General features: G+C 43.1%; 1 protein-coding gene across 1 annotated transcript; it reads left to right on the top strand.

Moving 5' to 3' along the window:
- Positions 1 to 110: 110 nt before the first annotated feature.
- On the top strand, positions 111 to 13736 carry LOC122765492 (ras-related protein Rap-2a). The gene is made up of 2 exons (XM_044019764.1): positions 111 to 1245; positions 12172 to 13736. The coding sequence occupies exons 1-2, from the start codon at positions 932 to 934 to the stop codon at positions 12407 to 12409; spliced, it is 552 nt and encodes a 183-aa protein (XP_043875699.1). The 5' UTR covers positions 111 to 931; the 3' UTR covers positions 12410 to 13736.
- Positions 13737 to 14941: the final 1205 nt, after the last annotated feature.

Genomic DNA, 14941 nt, shown 5'->3' with positions numbered 1-14941 from the left:
TATCCCCCCCACTCTTGGATATGCATCCTCGAGCCGCGTCTGTGATTGGACGAGCGCTCCTCGTATGTCACTGGGGCAACAGAATGATGGGAATTTTAACTCGTGAACGGAAATGTGTCTGCTGAATTTCACCGCGCGGCTTCCATTCAGGCACGAGTTAGACTCGCGGTCGCCGAGCGCACGCTGCCATTGGACTGTTCGCGCATCCGTCCGAGGATCCGAGGGAGGGTTTTTACGTATTGTTTTTTTTATTTTTTATTTTTTTTTGCTTCAGTACGGGAGCCGAGTGGGGACCGGCTGGTTACGCTGCGGCCGTAGGTCTCCACCCGAGAGTATGGCGGCTGAGCTTGCACTGGAGCGCGGGGGAGAGACGGAGACGTGCCAGCGAGGCTGAACAACAAACAAAGAGACTCAAGTTTGCTTCTTCATGGAGTGTGGACACTGTGTCCCCCCCGCGGCGGTCTCATGTCTCCACTTTAATACAGTGGCTTTAACACAGCGTTTGTCCCACTCTGCCCTCGATGGAGCAAGTTTGTGTTGTTCTCTCCCCCTGATGTGCGCTGAGGAGTGAGGCAAGCACATGAAAACCACGCATCATCGGCTCGTCTCCTCTTCCTTCCCGTGCACATTTGTGGACATCGGTGGACAGCAGTGCTCCGCTGCTGCTGCTGCCGCTGCTGCTGCTGCTGCGGCTGTCAGTGTGTGTCTGGCCTGCTGCATGCGCTCATTTCTACAATGAAATCCATCTCGGGGACACGGAGTCTTTGTGCTCTGCCATAGCTGAGCAAGCGGCGAGCGGAGACTGTGTTTGCGGACAAACTACATGTCCACAAAATGGGACGCGGCTGCTGAAGGTGAACATTTTGACTTCGTTTCAATGACGCGCGGAGACTGAGACCCCCCTGAACGGACTTTAGATTCTAAATCCACAATGCGCGAGTACAAGGTGGTGGTGCTGGGCAGCGGAGGGGTCGGGAAATCCGCCCTCACTGTGCAGTTTGTCACCGGGACGTTCATTGAGAAGTACGACCCGACCATAGAGGATTTTTACCGCAAGGAGATCGAGGTGGACTCGTCGCCCTCGGTGCTGGAGATCCTGGACACCGCCGGCACGGAGCAGTTCGCCTCCATGCGGGACCTTTACATCAAGAACGGTCAAGGATTCATACTGGTCTACAGCCTGGTCAACCAGCAGAGCTTCCAGGACATAAAGCCGATGAGGGACCAGATCATAAGAGTGAAAAGGTTGGTAAAAAAATTTAATCTGCACATGGAATATAATGAATATATAATGAGAATATGTATATCCAAACAGTGGAGATTAGGCTCTTCATAGTTATTGTTCCAGGGGCCCCTGTCATAGAAGGATGGACCAAGGCCTGGTTTGAGAGGTGTGCTTGGATGGAGATGCTGTGGACAACAAAACAACACCACATGTTTGTTCTATTTTGGTTCACCACCAGGTCTCATCCCCAATGCTTGTTGGTAGGCAAAAGTGCAGGGGCATCTCTCCCAAAACCTGACATTTTTCCTCACATACATTATATGTCGGGGATGTGATTTGACTTTAAACATAACTTTTTAAAAGTCTTGAATATAGATTTAAAACAGAGTAGATTAATAACCGCACGAGCCGCCATCAAGACATGAACTACTACAGTAAACTCAACACGTTTTTTAAAAAAATGGCATTGAACAATAAAAAAAAACATGTGTAACTGCTTGACCCTTATGGCTACATGTCCTAATCTGTGCTCCCCACAGTCTCTTCATGTCTCCTGCATTTGGCAGACGGTTCCATTTTTGAGTCTAGACAAGACACAGTGTTACATCTCAGGAGTGACAGACAGCCCAGCATTGCTGATGACCCGTCTATCAGCAGCACCGTGAAGACCGTGTCTCTCTCCTCCTGTCAGTACGCTGCTGTAGATGCTGCCTGTGATCTGCCAAGGGGCTGATGTGCTGGATGCTGCAATGTCAGTGAAACACCTAGCCGGGGAAACCCAGGATTCAGGGGAGGAGGGGGAGGAGGGGGAGGGTTGAAGTTATTTTCATAATAATCAAGCTGCACAAGCTCTTCAGAGAGAGCAACACCATCACTAAATATGTGTGAAATTGTCTTCTGCCCGTGTGGTGTTACATTTGTGATCCAGATACGAGCGGCTGATTGATACGTGGAAGAGGTTAGCTGAGGCTGTGTGCTCGTGCCATCGCGTTATTGGTGTTTCATAGCTCCAGGCCAGTGTGCTGTGGAAATGTAATGTGCTTTCACCTGGTGTGGGCATGACTGGATTTTTATAAAACCCCAGAAATATGAATATACACTGTGGTGGATGTTGCTGATTATCAGTGGTACATTGTGAGCTCAGATCCTTGTTCTAACGTTGCAAGGCAGCACCACTGATGTGAACGTGTGGGTTCATCAGTCACTGTGGGCGTCAGTGGACGTGTTTCTGTCACCTTAGGGGGTCCAATAGATTCCAGAGAGACAAAGCAGGGTAATGAAGCATAAAGGCAGCTTACATTGATTTAAAAACAAAGGACACAACCTGGTGAATATTCTTTGGAGTTCCTCTTCACTTGACTAACACAAGATCACCAACACTATACTATAAAAACTGATATATCACTGTTGACTCGTATCGTGAATTTCGTTCGCCGAACATATGGACTTGGTTTGTTATATTCTTTCTTCTAAAAATACATTTTGTTTTAGTTTTCCTCTCTTTCACTCGCATCTTCTAAACAATCCTATAAATCTGTGGATGAAAGAATGAGGTCAACACGTTTCCCCCATATGAGTCGAGAGTGCGGAGAGGTACGTCTGTGTGCATCGGCGTGTGGGCATCACGTCCCGATGGGGACGTCAACCTGAATTCACACAAACCTGCAGGGACAAGAATTGATGTCCCCGTGGGTATGGACTGTTTTTTTATTTGACAGTTTAGACCTTTTAGAAGTGAAAAAGAAAAGTAAAGTCTGATATGACACGTAGACCTCTCAATGTCATGTGGCCAGACTGTGAGTGAGGGCATCATGTCAACTGTGTGGAATTTTTATAAGACAGGGGGAAAAAATGTGTCATTTTTCCCCAGCAGCATTTTAATGGGGTGAGTATTCCTTCATGGAAGGAACATTTTTGTTATGAACATACAAAAATACATATATTCCGCTCCGTCCACTCTACCCTGCTGTTTTAGTATGGAAGGGCAAAAACTGAGACTAGTGGAAAACGATGGCGCAGTTATCCTCTCTCACTTGTGTTGTTTTGTTTGTTATCTGCTGAACTTTCTGTATATGTGACACCTACGTCCTGGGTGGAGAGGGATTCCTCCTGTGTGGCTCTCTCTGTCTGAGGTTTGTCCCATTGTACAAGGGTTTTGGTGGAGTTTTTCCCTCTAAAGATAGAGGATGTCAATCGCTGTGCAGACTGTAAAGCCCTTCGAGGCAAATTGTGTTTGTGATGTTGGGCTATATAAATAAAATTGACTCGACTCGGTTGGTTCTTATCTGCCAAGCTGTTACCTTGACTAATAACGTCCCCGTCCTCCTGTGTAGAACGCAATATGGAAAAGTCAGAGGGTGCCTGTGTACCTGGACTGTGTTTTGTGTGTTTTGTTGACTTTGTATTCCAGTGTGATGTTGCGGAACTTCGTCAACTTCATTATCTGTCCAAACAAAAGATTCTTCTTACTTGCGGTGCACCATTGTTGTTTGCCTACTAGTGCCAGTTTCACTCGCAAGGTGCCGCTACTCCATGTCTCCTCGCGGTGGCGCTGCTCAAATGATGGACGTTTGGGGCGGTAGTTACCTGGATGACAAAGAGGGAGTTTACGGCGGGATGATGGCGAAGAAAGCTACATTCAAGAGATGCCCCATCCACGCTCACTACTTTGTTCTCTATGTTGTGATTAAATAGAGAAATCCTGCACTTTTAACGTCTTGTTTTCTTCAGTTAGACAGATGTGGTGAAGTATCGCTATATAATTGATAATCACAGAATTGTGATATTATTGATATCGGGGGCCATGTACTGCATATCGTATCGTGAGACATGGACCAGTGGATTTTTACACTTTTGTGTGGACAGGATTGTTTTAAAAACCAACCGTACATGTAGACTAGGCCTGATATGGTACTGGTTAGATACTCAAGGTTGTAACATTGATATCAGTATTGGAAAGTGTAATCCAGTCCTCCCTACCCCCCACGTATGGGGATCATGAAACAAGTGTGTGTGTCAAAATAAATGTGCCGTAAATGTAAATGTGTTCATATGGGCTCACACAGTCGATGCATCCAGGCTGCGCTCTAGTGTCACAGCAGAATGGTTTTTATTATTGTTATTATTATTTTTGTAACGACGGCATCGCACTTCACATGCGGCTCTTACATCATAGCACGTGTCACAGTCCTGTGCTTCATGTGAAGAATGTCTGGTCAAACATAGGTTTGAAGTGTTCATTTATGTTCTAAACCAGTGGCGTTCTGAACATGCTTTTCTTTGCTTTATTTCGCTTCAAAGGAGAGAGTAATCTCTCCTTTGTTTCTGAGACTTGCACAGCCTTGCAACAAATGCATTTGAAGTCTTATGCCATTAAAAGCCATTTAATAAGGTGACTTCTTGTTTCCGAGGTGGTGTAAATGTTTTGTGTCGAATAAATCCTAGACATAATGCCGATACATTATGACGCAGACAAGGACTGACTGTCTTTGTTAATTAATATAACGTCATTCATGACTTTAATGAAAGATAAATGTCTGCACAAATGACAGAATGTATAATTCTGTGTTACGATCCAAGATTAACACAGAGACACAGTAGACTTGTGTTTCTTAATGTGTCCACCATCCTGATACCATGAGTCCATCATAGATTCTTTTGTTTTTAAGTAGTAGCAAAAACGGTGTAGCCCGCTATTATAATACGCCGATTGAAAGGCATTATGGGAAATGTAGGAAATCAATAAATTCAGTAGGAATTAGGTTGGAAGTTAAAAAATTTAAAAAAAGCACAGCTATTGACAAAGAACCACTTGTTACTTATCACTGTACCACACAGACAAATGATGAGAACTTATAATTTTTGGAAAAACATTGGCATTTCAATTGGCTGGTGCTGTATTTTGATGTAATTTGATTTAAATGATTATTTCAGGAAAACCTTTGCATTCACACTCTTTCTGTTCCTGTCGTTCCCTGTCAATCTCTTCTCGTGGCAAAAAAAGCCAGTGACCCGTAAGGTCCATTATAGCATTTGTCCAGGTTCCAGCCTCTGCGGCGCGTCACTCTCACTCTGACCCCTGTCAGCATCTATCACAGCCTGCTGTTAGTGGCACATACAAGCCTCAGCACCGAGGCCATGGTTACACCCAGGCCTGCGCGTGTCTGCTGATGACCTTATAACTCCGAATTTCAGCTGCAGTTGACTCTACACCGGGGATCGGTGACTTAAAACAGCATTTAAATACAATTGCCATGGACGGAGATTAGAGGAGAGGGAGAACTAGGTGAAATACCATGGACTCTAACCCTGCCATCTTGCAGTGTTTCTTTAAACTGTTCGGATTTCATCCCAGGACTTGTTCATGTGCCAACTGGTGGAAAAGGTTAAGCTCAACGTCCTCAGTTCGCACAGAAAGGCCCTCTTTCGACTGTGACCTGTTGTGAAAACAGCAAAAGAACTAAGCTAAAGTTCAGTGATTGTTACTTGACGGTTGCCTCGGCTTTCAGAAGGCCTGACACAGTGCCAGGTCACAGTGGGTCATGAATCATGTTTCTGTACATCTGAAGCCAAAGTAGAAGTGCCCAAAACATGCATTCTCTTCGATGCCCATCAGGGGGCAACTGCACTGGTAACAGAAACAAGTCCGTTTTTATTTGTGACTTGTCACTTCACTTACAATGTCAGTAAACATGGTCCTGAGACATTTAGGGTACGAGTTCCAGGTCTTCTTCATACAGCATGATATACAGTACATTTTGTAAATGACGGTCCCATTTAGATTAAAATGGATGATGATGTTATTCCCTAATGTGCTTTATTGGGGAATTTCTTAATAACATTCACCCTGGGCTTTTAACCCATTCACCACTTCTTATAATGACAATATAATGACATTAAGGGTCCATTTATACTAAGCAGGGGAGCTTACGATGACAGACGAAACGGAGCAATTCCGCCTGAAATGGTTGAGGGCAGTATAGAGTAAATAGTCTAATCAGTCAGGAAAATGACAAAGAAGCTGCCTACAGTTACAGTGACTGTAAAACAGGCACTGTAACTGCGTTTGAGTCAAATATCTAGCCAGAGTTCGCTGGTTTATCCCTGCAGCCAGAAAACAGCGAGTGACTGCCGGGCACTCGGCTTCACTCATTGGTGCGCTGTAGACATTGGATATTGAAAATGCCGCTCATCATCGATCGCTGTCACCGGGAACACCAGCAAGAGTAGTAGTATTCCCCATTAATGGCACGACTTACCTTTAGTGGTCTTACATTCCACCGCCACAGAATCCGCTCGCGTTTTAGTGTATTTCAGATCAAGCACATTAAAAATAACCCCTTTTAATGGTCGCTCTGTTGATGCCTGTAACTTGGTGCTCGCCACTCCCCTCTAGAGGAAGTAATGTGGAAGTATTGGAAATAATATTTGGGAGGGACGGACGGAAAAAGGATGGAAATGGAGTATAAATGTGTCAGCTAAAGGCAGCATCAAATTAAACATTAGAAATGATGACTACAATCACCGGCCGTAAATAACCACTATAACAACTTTGTTCTTTTAAATTCATAATAACCATGTTTCACATGATGGGAGTCCCCATTATGTCCCCAAGACGTCCTCCTTTCCTGAACTGCATCTTTATACAGTAAAGTGACAATTACAATCGACCCTTTTTCTAATTGGTTGGAGATCCTGGAAAAAGGGTTTGAGCAGGCTACACTCTGAATTCGAAAGTCCAAGACTTCCCTCTGAAGCTACGCCTCCAGACCACAGGAACGCGCAATGCTTGTTTCACACGGATTCACTTTTTTGGATCACAAAGACATACAGTTAACCTACCTGTCCAGTAGTTTGTAGCCCTTTCTGGGCTTTCAGTTGTCTCCACCGTTCAGACGCAGCACCGATGTTCACTCTGGTCTTGGATCGCTCTGCATCAGCCTTTTTATTGGCAGTAGTTTTTCCCAAAAAAACGTCTCTCATGTGCGACCAACCCCTCTGGCGTTGACTTCTGAGCATGCACGATTAGTACACCAAAGAGGGGTACGTGCAGGAGTGTGAAGATTTTAAACATTGCATTGAAAATGATCTCTTTTAATTGTCCAGGTCACAAAGCAAAGGTCATCTTAAAGTGTTTTCATGAACATGACAATGAGGCTTCCCCAGTCACCAAATCTGAATCCAATGAAGAAATGTTATTGATGTAGTTGAATGAATGTGCAGCTGACACATCTGCACACATTATATCACAGTGTCAAATCAGCATGAGGCTGAATCTCAGAGTAATATTGTTTTTCCCAACAATAATTTAATCCATGTCACTGAAACAGTCCTTAGGGACAATCAGACATTGACAACAAACTAAGACTGTGTACACTATGGTGGTCTTATTTGTTTGTGAAAGCTACATATGACATCAGGCTGGTGGAAAGTTCAATGAGGATAGTGGAATAATGACCTTTGTGTGAACTATACTAAATGGAGAGTGTAGAGAGTGTCACTTGTGCCATATTTCTCTATAAAACTCCTGAACGAGTCCTTGGCACTCCTCCCTTCTGACTGCTGTCTCGTGAAAAGGCAGTCTGAACACGTCTTTGATGCAGAAGCACTTCAACTGAATTTCCCATTTTCTTTTTTTCTTGCCTTGTAATTTGGACCATAAGAGGGGGAATTTGTTTCAGACAGCATAATTACCACGAGGGAGCGAGAGGTCTACTTTATTGTTGCTGTGCTACAGAAGACACAAGTGTGTGAGTGAACAGTCTGCCAGGTTCATTTATCTTCATGGTCAGTGTCTGCAGCATCTGTGAAAAACATCACAATTGGAGGAAACAAGGAAGCAGTGTTTCCCTTATCAATGATTTTTTTTTTTTTTTTTTAAAGAAAACTATATGTGGTATTTTTCATAAAGACTCTCCAGATTTATATTCTTGATCTTTCTTTGAAGAGCTTATTGCATCTCGCTGACTCTGCTGAATTCTTTTTTTAATGGCTAAACTGAGGACCCTTTTTGAAAAGGGCTGCTGGGAGGAGGCTCAGCAGCGCTTCTTCATCCTGACAGCATTGACTACAGTCAAATTCAGACACTCCTGTGCCTCCCGGTTCCACTGTCCCTCACTCACTTGATTTAGAGTTGATGCATCATGCATTATAGATAAGTGTCTGGGTGAGGTTTGGAGGGCTGCAGAGTGGTGAGTGTCAGTCTTAAAACACGACTTGTTGTTTGTGCAGTTTGTGTCACAGCACAAACACAAGCAAAGCACTGTAGTCCATTTGTTTGTGTGTTTTAAAGGTAGGGTGTGTAATGGTGTATTAGTGAAGTTGCATGTTGCAGCTGAGTGTCCTTCACCTCACGATTGCCATGTTGGAGAACCTACAGTATGTAGCCTTCAGTTAGCATCAAAACTCAAGCAATACTTAGTTTACCCATGCTTGGGTTAGGGTTAGGCTATTGTAATATTCAAGAAACATCTCCTGGATGCACTGGGATGCTTCATCAGTGATGCATCCTAGGAGGTTGTTTCGGGTCTCACAACATCATACACCCTCGCCCAGGCAACCAAGCCAGGGTTGATCAGACCCCGACTAGCATCCCAGCAGCAACCCATGGATCAGGCCTCTTCAACCAAAGCCACCTAGTGGCGTTCTCTGCGGCTTCACTTGCAGTTTGAATAGCCCTCTTCTTAGCCGCTTCAGTAAAGGCCCTGATATACTTCCGCACACGTGCCTCTCTCTGCATCGCATATCGCGGACCCTGGTATACTCGTGCATCGGGGTCCTGTAGTATCTGACTTCACCATCGGGTGGCGGTACAAGTCTGGACGTCGGGAATAGGACGCATTCCTACCAAAGAAGAAGAGAACGATGCTACAGCTCACTGGGACACAAGTGTATCAAGTATTGCAGAGCCTTAATGCCAAACCAAAAAAACAACTATTCATACAATCAGGTAACTGTAAACATGTATAAAAAAACATTTTATGTATATATTTTTTGTCTCCAGTTTATGGCAAATTTAAATAATTTAACCTTCACTTTACACACTGGACTTTTAAGGCTCCAGCTCTGTAGTGTGCGGTGTCTTATGGATAAGTCTCGCTTCCTTGTGTCGGCAACTGTTGGGTCCAGGCACAGAGTGGTCGACACCCTCTGTGCTGAGGCCCTGGGAGCCTCAGTATCCGTGGCAGCCACCGTGTCACACCTCGTGGGACTGCCGGTTTCCTCCTCTGTTATTATGACTATATATAGACCCTCTCCTTTAGTGCGACATGTCTTTATGCTCCTGTTATGCGCCGGCTTTAGTAGTGAGTTGCCTAACTTGCATACAGCGGATCAATCCTCATCCCTTTGCGAAAACATTAAGGAAGTACCAGTACTAGTTTAAGTATTAAACTATTAAACTTTTCTTAACAAAGTTCCAAAGTGTCTAACAATTAAAATCAAGTTAGATAAATATAACAAAAGTAGTAAAAACTAGTTAGAATTAAGCAGTGGGCTAAAAGGGAAATAGAAAAACAAATTAGAATGGCTTACAAAAAGTATGTTTGAGTCAAATATCTACTTGGGATGACTTAAATATATAAATTGTATTTATTTTTATAGACAAAACTAGTCACCAAGTAGACATGTATACAGTACATCTGCCTTTATTTACTATTCTGAAGCCTTCTGAAACATACAGAGCTCAGGTTCTGTGTATTTTCTGTAACGAGAAACATTCGGGGCAGGCCCGGAAGGTAAAAGCTGTTACAAAACTGCAGGGAACGGTAGATAATATAGGAGATAGTTAGGTGACCACAGGCCTCCTCAAGAGATTTAAAGTGAGAGATTTGAGTTATAACCACTTTCTGAGCCAGAAAACGAGACACCCAAATGGTACCATTTACCCAACTAAAATTCGAGCCCCCTGTGGTGTCCTCTAAATGAGTACAGCTATAAAAGTGAAGTGTCTGGCCTTTTAATCTTTTCACCCACGTCTATGTTTGGAGGGTTTTTTTTTGCAGTGAAGGTGGAAAGAGAATATAAAGTTTCTGGCAAGAACTGCCTACCACCAAGTACAAGTGGTTCAAAATAGTCACGGAAATCACAGCCTTGCTGTTTTTATTGACACCAGGAATGCAGTAAATGAGACCTGGTCACTGATGCTGCATTCAAGTTACTTCTGACCCCTGAGATTATCTCTGAAATCCTGGTTGCTCCTCTCAGCTGGTGAGCCAATGCTCGGGAAACAGAGCAGGACAGAAATCAGTTCCCGATGAAAGTTAGCTACCTATTTGCTGCAAGTTTAAGCTTATTTAAGCTTATTTACTGGGAGTGAGGTTCAGGCTCCTCAAGGTGTCATTATTAAGTATCACACTTGTGTCTTTTGCAGTCCTCCACAGCATTAGTCATCTCCCTTGTATACCTGTTACCATAGCAATCAAGGATGAGGATGTGTGTGTGTGTGTGTGTGTGTGTGTTTTTCCCCCCCTCTATAAATAATTTAGAAACATGTATATTTAATAGAGCCAGGACAACATGTTGAAAACCCTAATGATGTTGGTGGGTGTTCAGGGAAAATGACTTCTGAGACATTTAATCTCAGTTCAAATGATCAGTCATGTAGATTTAAAAGGCTCCTGAACTAGTCTCATACAGATAAGGATAAAAGAAAGAACATGCTGTTTACTAACAGCTAGGAATTAGCATTACCTGCTGTCTGTGTGATGTTTTTCCGTCTCTATATCCCAGACAACCACCCTGTTCTCCAGTATTAAAATTGATGCAGTGATTATGTTGGTAAAACTGCATGAAACGGCATGCTGGCCCTCTAAATAATACGTAATGTAACAGACCATCCGAACTGACTGCCTGCAGTGTCGTGCAGTTCCACAGTGACATGTTGTGCCCCAGCACTGGCAGTCAATGGTCACTTCCTACCGTCTGACCCATGGGTGAGAGCTGTAATACCTATTTCAGCTTTTCAACTAGGTCAGGTTCTAGACCTGAGGCAGATGGATATGGAGGTTCAGCATTTAGTGCCGTACAGCATCCGCCTGTTTTTTTTTGTTATGTTGTGAGAAACTACCTCACACAGTGAAAGACAATGTGCCCTCCCCCTAGAAAAGAGAAACAACCTTTTGCTAAGAACACATGTTTCACTTAAACGAATACTTCATTACTTCAATACTGCATTTAGCTTTGTATTACTAGAATAGGGGTAGTATTTTTGAAAAAATGTACTTCCAACCTCAGTTTCCCCTGAGTTGAGAAACATCTTCATTTTTTTTTTTCCTCGTGTTAGCTTAACTGTTAGCATAACTGTTAGCAAAGATGGTGGACACTGTTTACATTCTGGAAATGAGGTCCCGTCCCCCAACGAGTGGGTCTAAATAGTGCGGAATTAGCGTTGCAGTTTCAAACAGTTTCAAACCTAAGACCAAAGGCAATTGGAAAATGATATTTCAACTAGTTTGATGAACAGAAATTGCTAAAGGTAGAAGATAATTATGTTAAATGTTATAACACGTTTTGTTCTATTGTTTTCTGTCTCACATTGGGAGATGCTGTGTTCATTTTTGTGCAATGGTGGGCGGCACAGTGGATTAGTGGTTAGCACTGGGTTCGATTCCCAGTCTGGGACCTTTTATGTGTGGAGTTTACATGTTATCTCTGTATCTTTCTTTTGGGTTTCTTCAACCCTCAACCATCTCACCTCTTAATTTCATGCAATTTCAGCTGTATAACGACCATAAAGATCTGATCCTATTCTATATTGTGATACAGTCGAATCATGACAAAAGCTTGTAAAAAGTAAAGGATTATTCAGCAGTGCAATTCAAACCCCTGAAGCATTCGGGTCAGTGATACTCTGACCCGAATGGGGAAAATATTTGGGGAAAATATGTGGGCACAGCTATACGCTACATCCGAGTCCGTCTCATTCCCGCGTCTGTGTCTGTCCTCAGGTACGAGAAGGTTCCTGTGATCCTCGTGGGGAACAAGGTGGACCTGGAAAGTGAGCGGGAGGTATCGTCCAGCGAAGGCCAGGCTCTGGCCGAGGAGTGGGGCTGTCCATTCATGGAGACGTCGGCCAAGAGCAAAACCATGGTAGACGAACTGTTTGCGGAGATTGTTCGGCAGATGGACTACGCCGCGCAGCCAGACAAGGACGACCCCTGCTGCTCGTCTTGTAATATACAATAGCCCCAAAGGCCTCGAGGAACAGGCCAGGCAAAAAGTCAGCAGAGAGAGAGAGAGAGATACACTCTCGGACACACGCGCACATGCACATGCCAATTAAACAGAAGACAAATTCATGGTTGAACGCAATGGATGTTAACTCTACGGAGCATAAAATCTGCAGTGACATGATTATTAATAGTGAGTAATGAATACCATATGAAAGGAATGCCAGGGATTTACTGCAAGAGAAAGTGACAAATGACACAAAAGGTTCATGCCCCTCGCCTTATGTTACGTTGCTTTTCTTGTTTTTCTTTTCTTGTCATCCTTCTACACTTTAGGTTGTTAAACAATCTGATATTAATGAGTAAAAATGTTTTTCTTACACAAAAACACCCCAAGAAGCATTGTTTTCTCACCATGACTCAGTTCCACTGTAGCTACTGTTCACTAACCCAATAACACTTCTGGGATCTGGTTATTTTAAACATTGAGGAGAATTTGATTTGCAGATTGCAGCTTTGGTTGTGCACTGGTTGGTGGGATGTTTTTCTATTCCATCGCAAGTCCGAACCAAAGAGGTGACCTTAATGCACCTCCATTTTATTTGTCGGCCATTGGGGGGAAAAAGCGGGAATGGAGAGAAAATGTTTGATAAATCATCTTTCTTGAAACATTTGGTGCAGTTATTTCTTTCCTACTTTCTCACTTTGAGATTTAATAGCAAACAGCATTCACGTGAGGTTTTGTTTTACTCTCTGGGAAGTTTCTGACGGCTTCATGGTGTGGCAAAGAATTCATCTTTTCAGTGTTTGAATATCTCTACAGACTTTATTTTACGTGAAGATGCCAACATTTGTCATACATTTTCTTTTGCTCTCCTCAATATGATCTGGGGTGTTAATCCCATTCTCAGTGTGCTCAGAGTATTCATATTCAAATCCATAGTAATGAAATAGTTACGACGAAGAAGGTGGTGATACTAAGAATAATAAATGGTAGTGTAAATATTTTCTATTGAAAGTGCCAGCTCCTATGAAGACACTGACTCAACATGTGGAATTGTCAACTGTATGCATGGCTCGTAAACAAAAAAAGGACTCTTATTGTTTGAGATTAACATAGGCTGTGGACATGTGCAAACCAAACACATACACACATCTGGAACTGGACATTTTCTCCACTGTACATCTGCGCCGCCACGGGAACCAGACTTTTCCCCCCCGTGTGACCATTTTCATTGTTGATTTTATATTTTTTTATGTGACCATTTACTCTTTATTCCCTCTCTGAATGGTGACACTGTTACATTTGACACCTAAACAATAAAAGTGCTTTCAACACTCAACTGGGCCTGCCAAGCTGACGTCAATTCATAGTTCATGCATGGGACATGATTTCAACGTAAATCAGGGTTTTTCAAGTCCAACTCATTAACTGTTAGTTGTTTTTAAAGCATAAATGTATCTATATTTGGGTCAAATCAGCAGTTAGGAGTCATTGTTCATGGTGTAGCTACAGACGTGCAGAACAGCTATTCAACTGATGACTTTGATACTGCAGAAACCTAAAACCTTGCACATTCGCGCAAGCGCACTTTGCATTACTGTAGTTACGGTTATTCCAGCGGTTTCTGAAAGCTGGGAAATTGCAAGTCAAAGCCAACATGTGGTTATTACGGTAATTTCAAGCCAGAGAATCAGCGTCTTTGTTGCCAGAGAGGAGAGAGTGGGAAGAACACCTGTTTTGCACATTGAGAGACAAAGACTCAAACAAATGTTATTGTAAATATGTTTTATACTGTTCAAATTTAAAATTTAAAACGCAAAATATGCTGTTTAAATCAAATGTAAAACAGCAGTGTTTTTCTAAATAAACCCTTTTTGCTTTTCATGATTTTAAATTGTTAAAGCAGTAAAGTAAATTGTAAATAACTGCCAGATATTGAAAGTTATTCTGGAAAAAATGGGCAAAAGAACTTAGTTACAGGACATTCTCTGGTCCTGTTATGGTTAAAATAACATTTTGAGGGTTAGGTGTGTCAGTTTTTGTTAGGAAGTCCCAAAGTGAAGCAACAACGGTTTAAAAACCAATGTTTCTCACAATGAGAGTGCGCCGCAAGCACGTTGACACAGTTGAATCCCAGCACAAACGTACAGGACGTTGAGAGGAGATTACACTGCTTGACCGCGAATCACAGGGCCAGCAAACTCACATCTTCTGTTGCATCTTGGGATAAGAGACCCACAGAAGTGTGCGCCAGTATCTCCTCTGAGGCACTTGTCAACAGCAACCTCCCACCACCTGATGCAAGTGAAGCTGGTAAAGAGAGACTCTGTGGTGTGTTGGTGCTGTCTGGGCTTGAGGTGCTTTATCCACTCTGAGACAGGCCGGGGCGTCTGAACAACCTGATGGTGCGAAGTCTCAGTGGGGTTCATTAGGAGGCACAATCCCTCTGGCATCCCCCAGTCTTCTGCAGCATAATGTGTTTGTGGTAAATGTGGTACTGTATCCTTGTTTGGCGAGTGAAAGAAATTTAATGAAAATTGATTA

The sequence above is a fragment of the Solea senegalensis genome, linkage group LG2, assembly GCF_019176455.1.
Source record: "Solea senegalensis isolate Sse05_10M linkage group LG2, IFAPA_SoseM_1, whole genome shotgun sequence".
Taxonomy (NCBI): domain Eukaryota; kingdom Metazoa; phylum Chordata; class Actinopteri; order Pleuronectiformes; family Soleidae; genus Solea; species Solea senegalensis.
Note: the sequence above shows the minus strand (reverse complement) of the source record. Positions and strands in the feature narration are given on the sequence as shown.

Excerpts from the sequence above, each read along its gene's own strand:
- LOC122765492 (XM_044019764.1), top strand. The coding sequence starts at position 932 with ATGCGCGAGTACAAGGTGGTGGTGCTGGGCAGCGGAGGGGTCGGGAAA. Across the intron at positions 1,246-12,171 it reads CAGATCATAAGAGTGAAAAG|GTACGAGAAGGTTCCTGTGA; the intron begins GTTGGTAAAAAA and ends GTCTGTCCTCAG.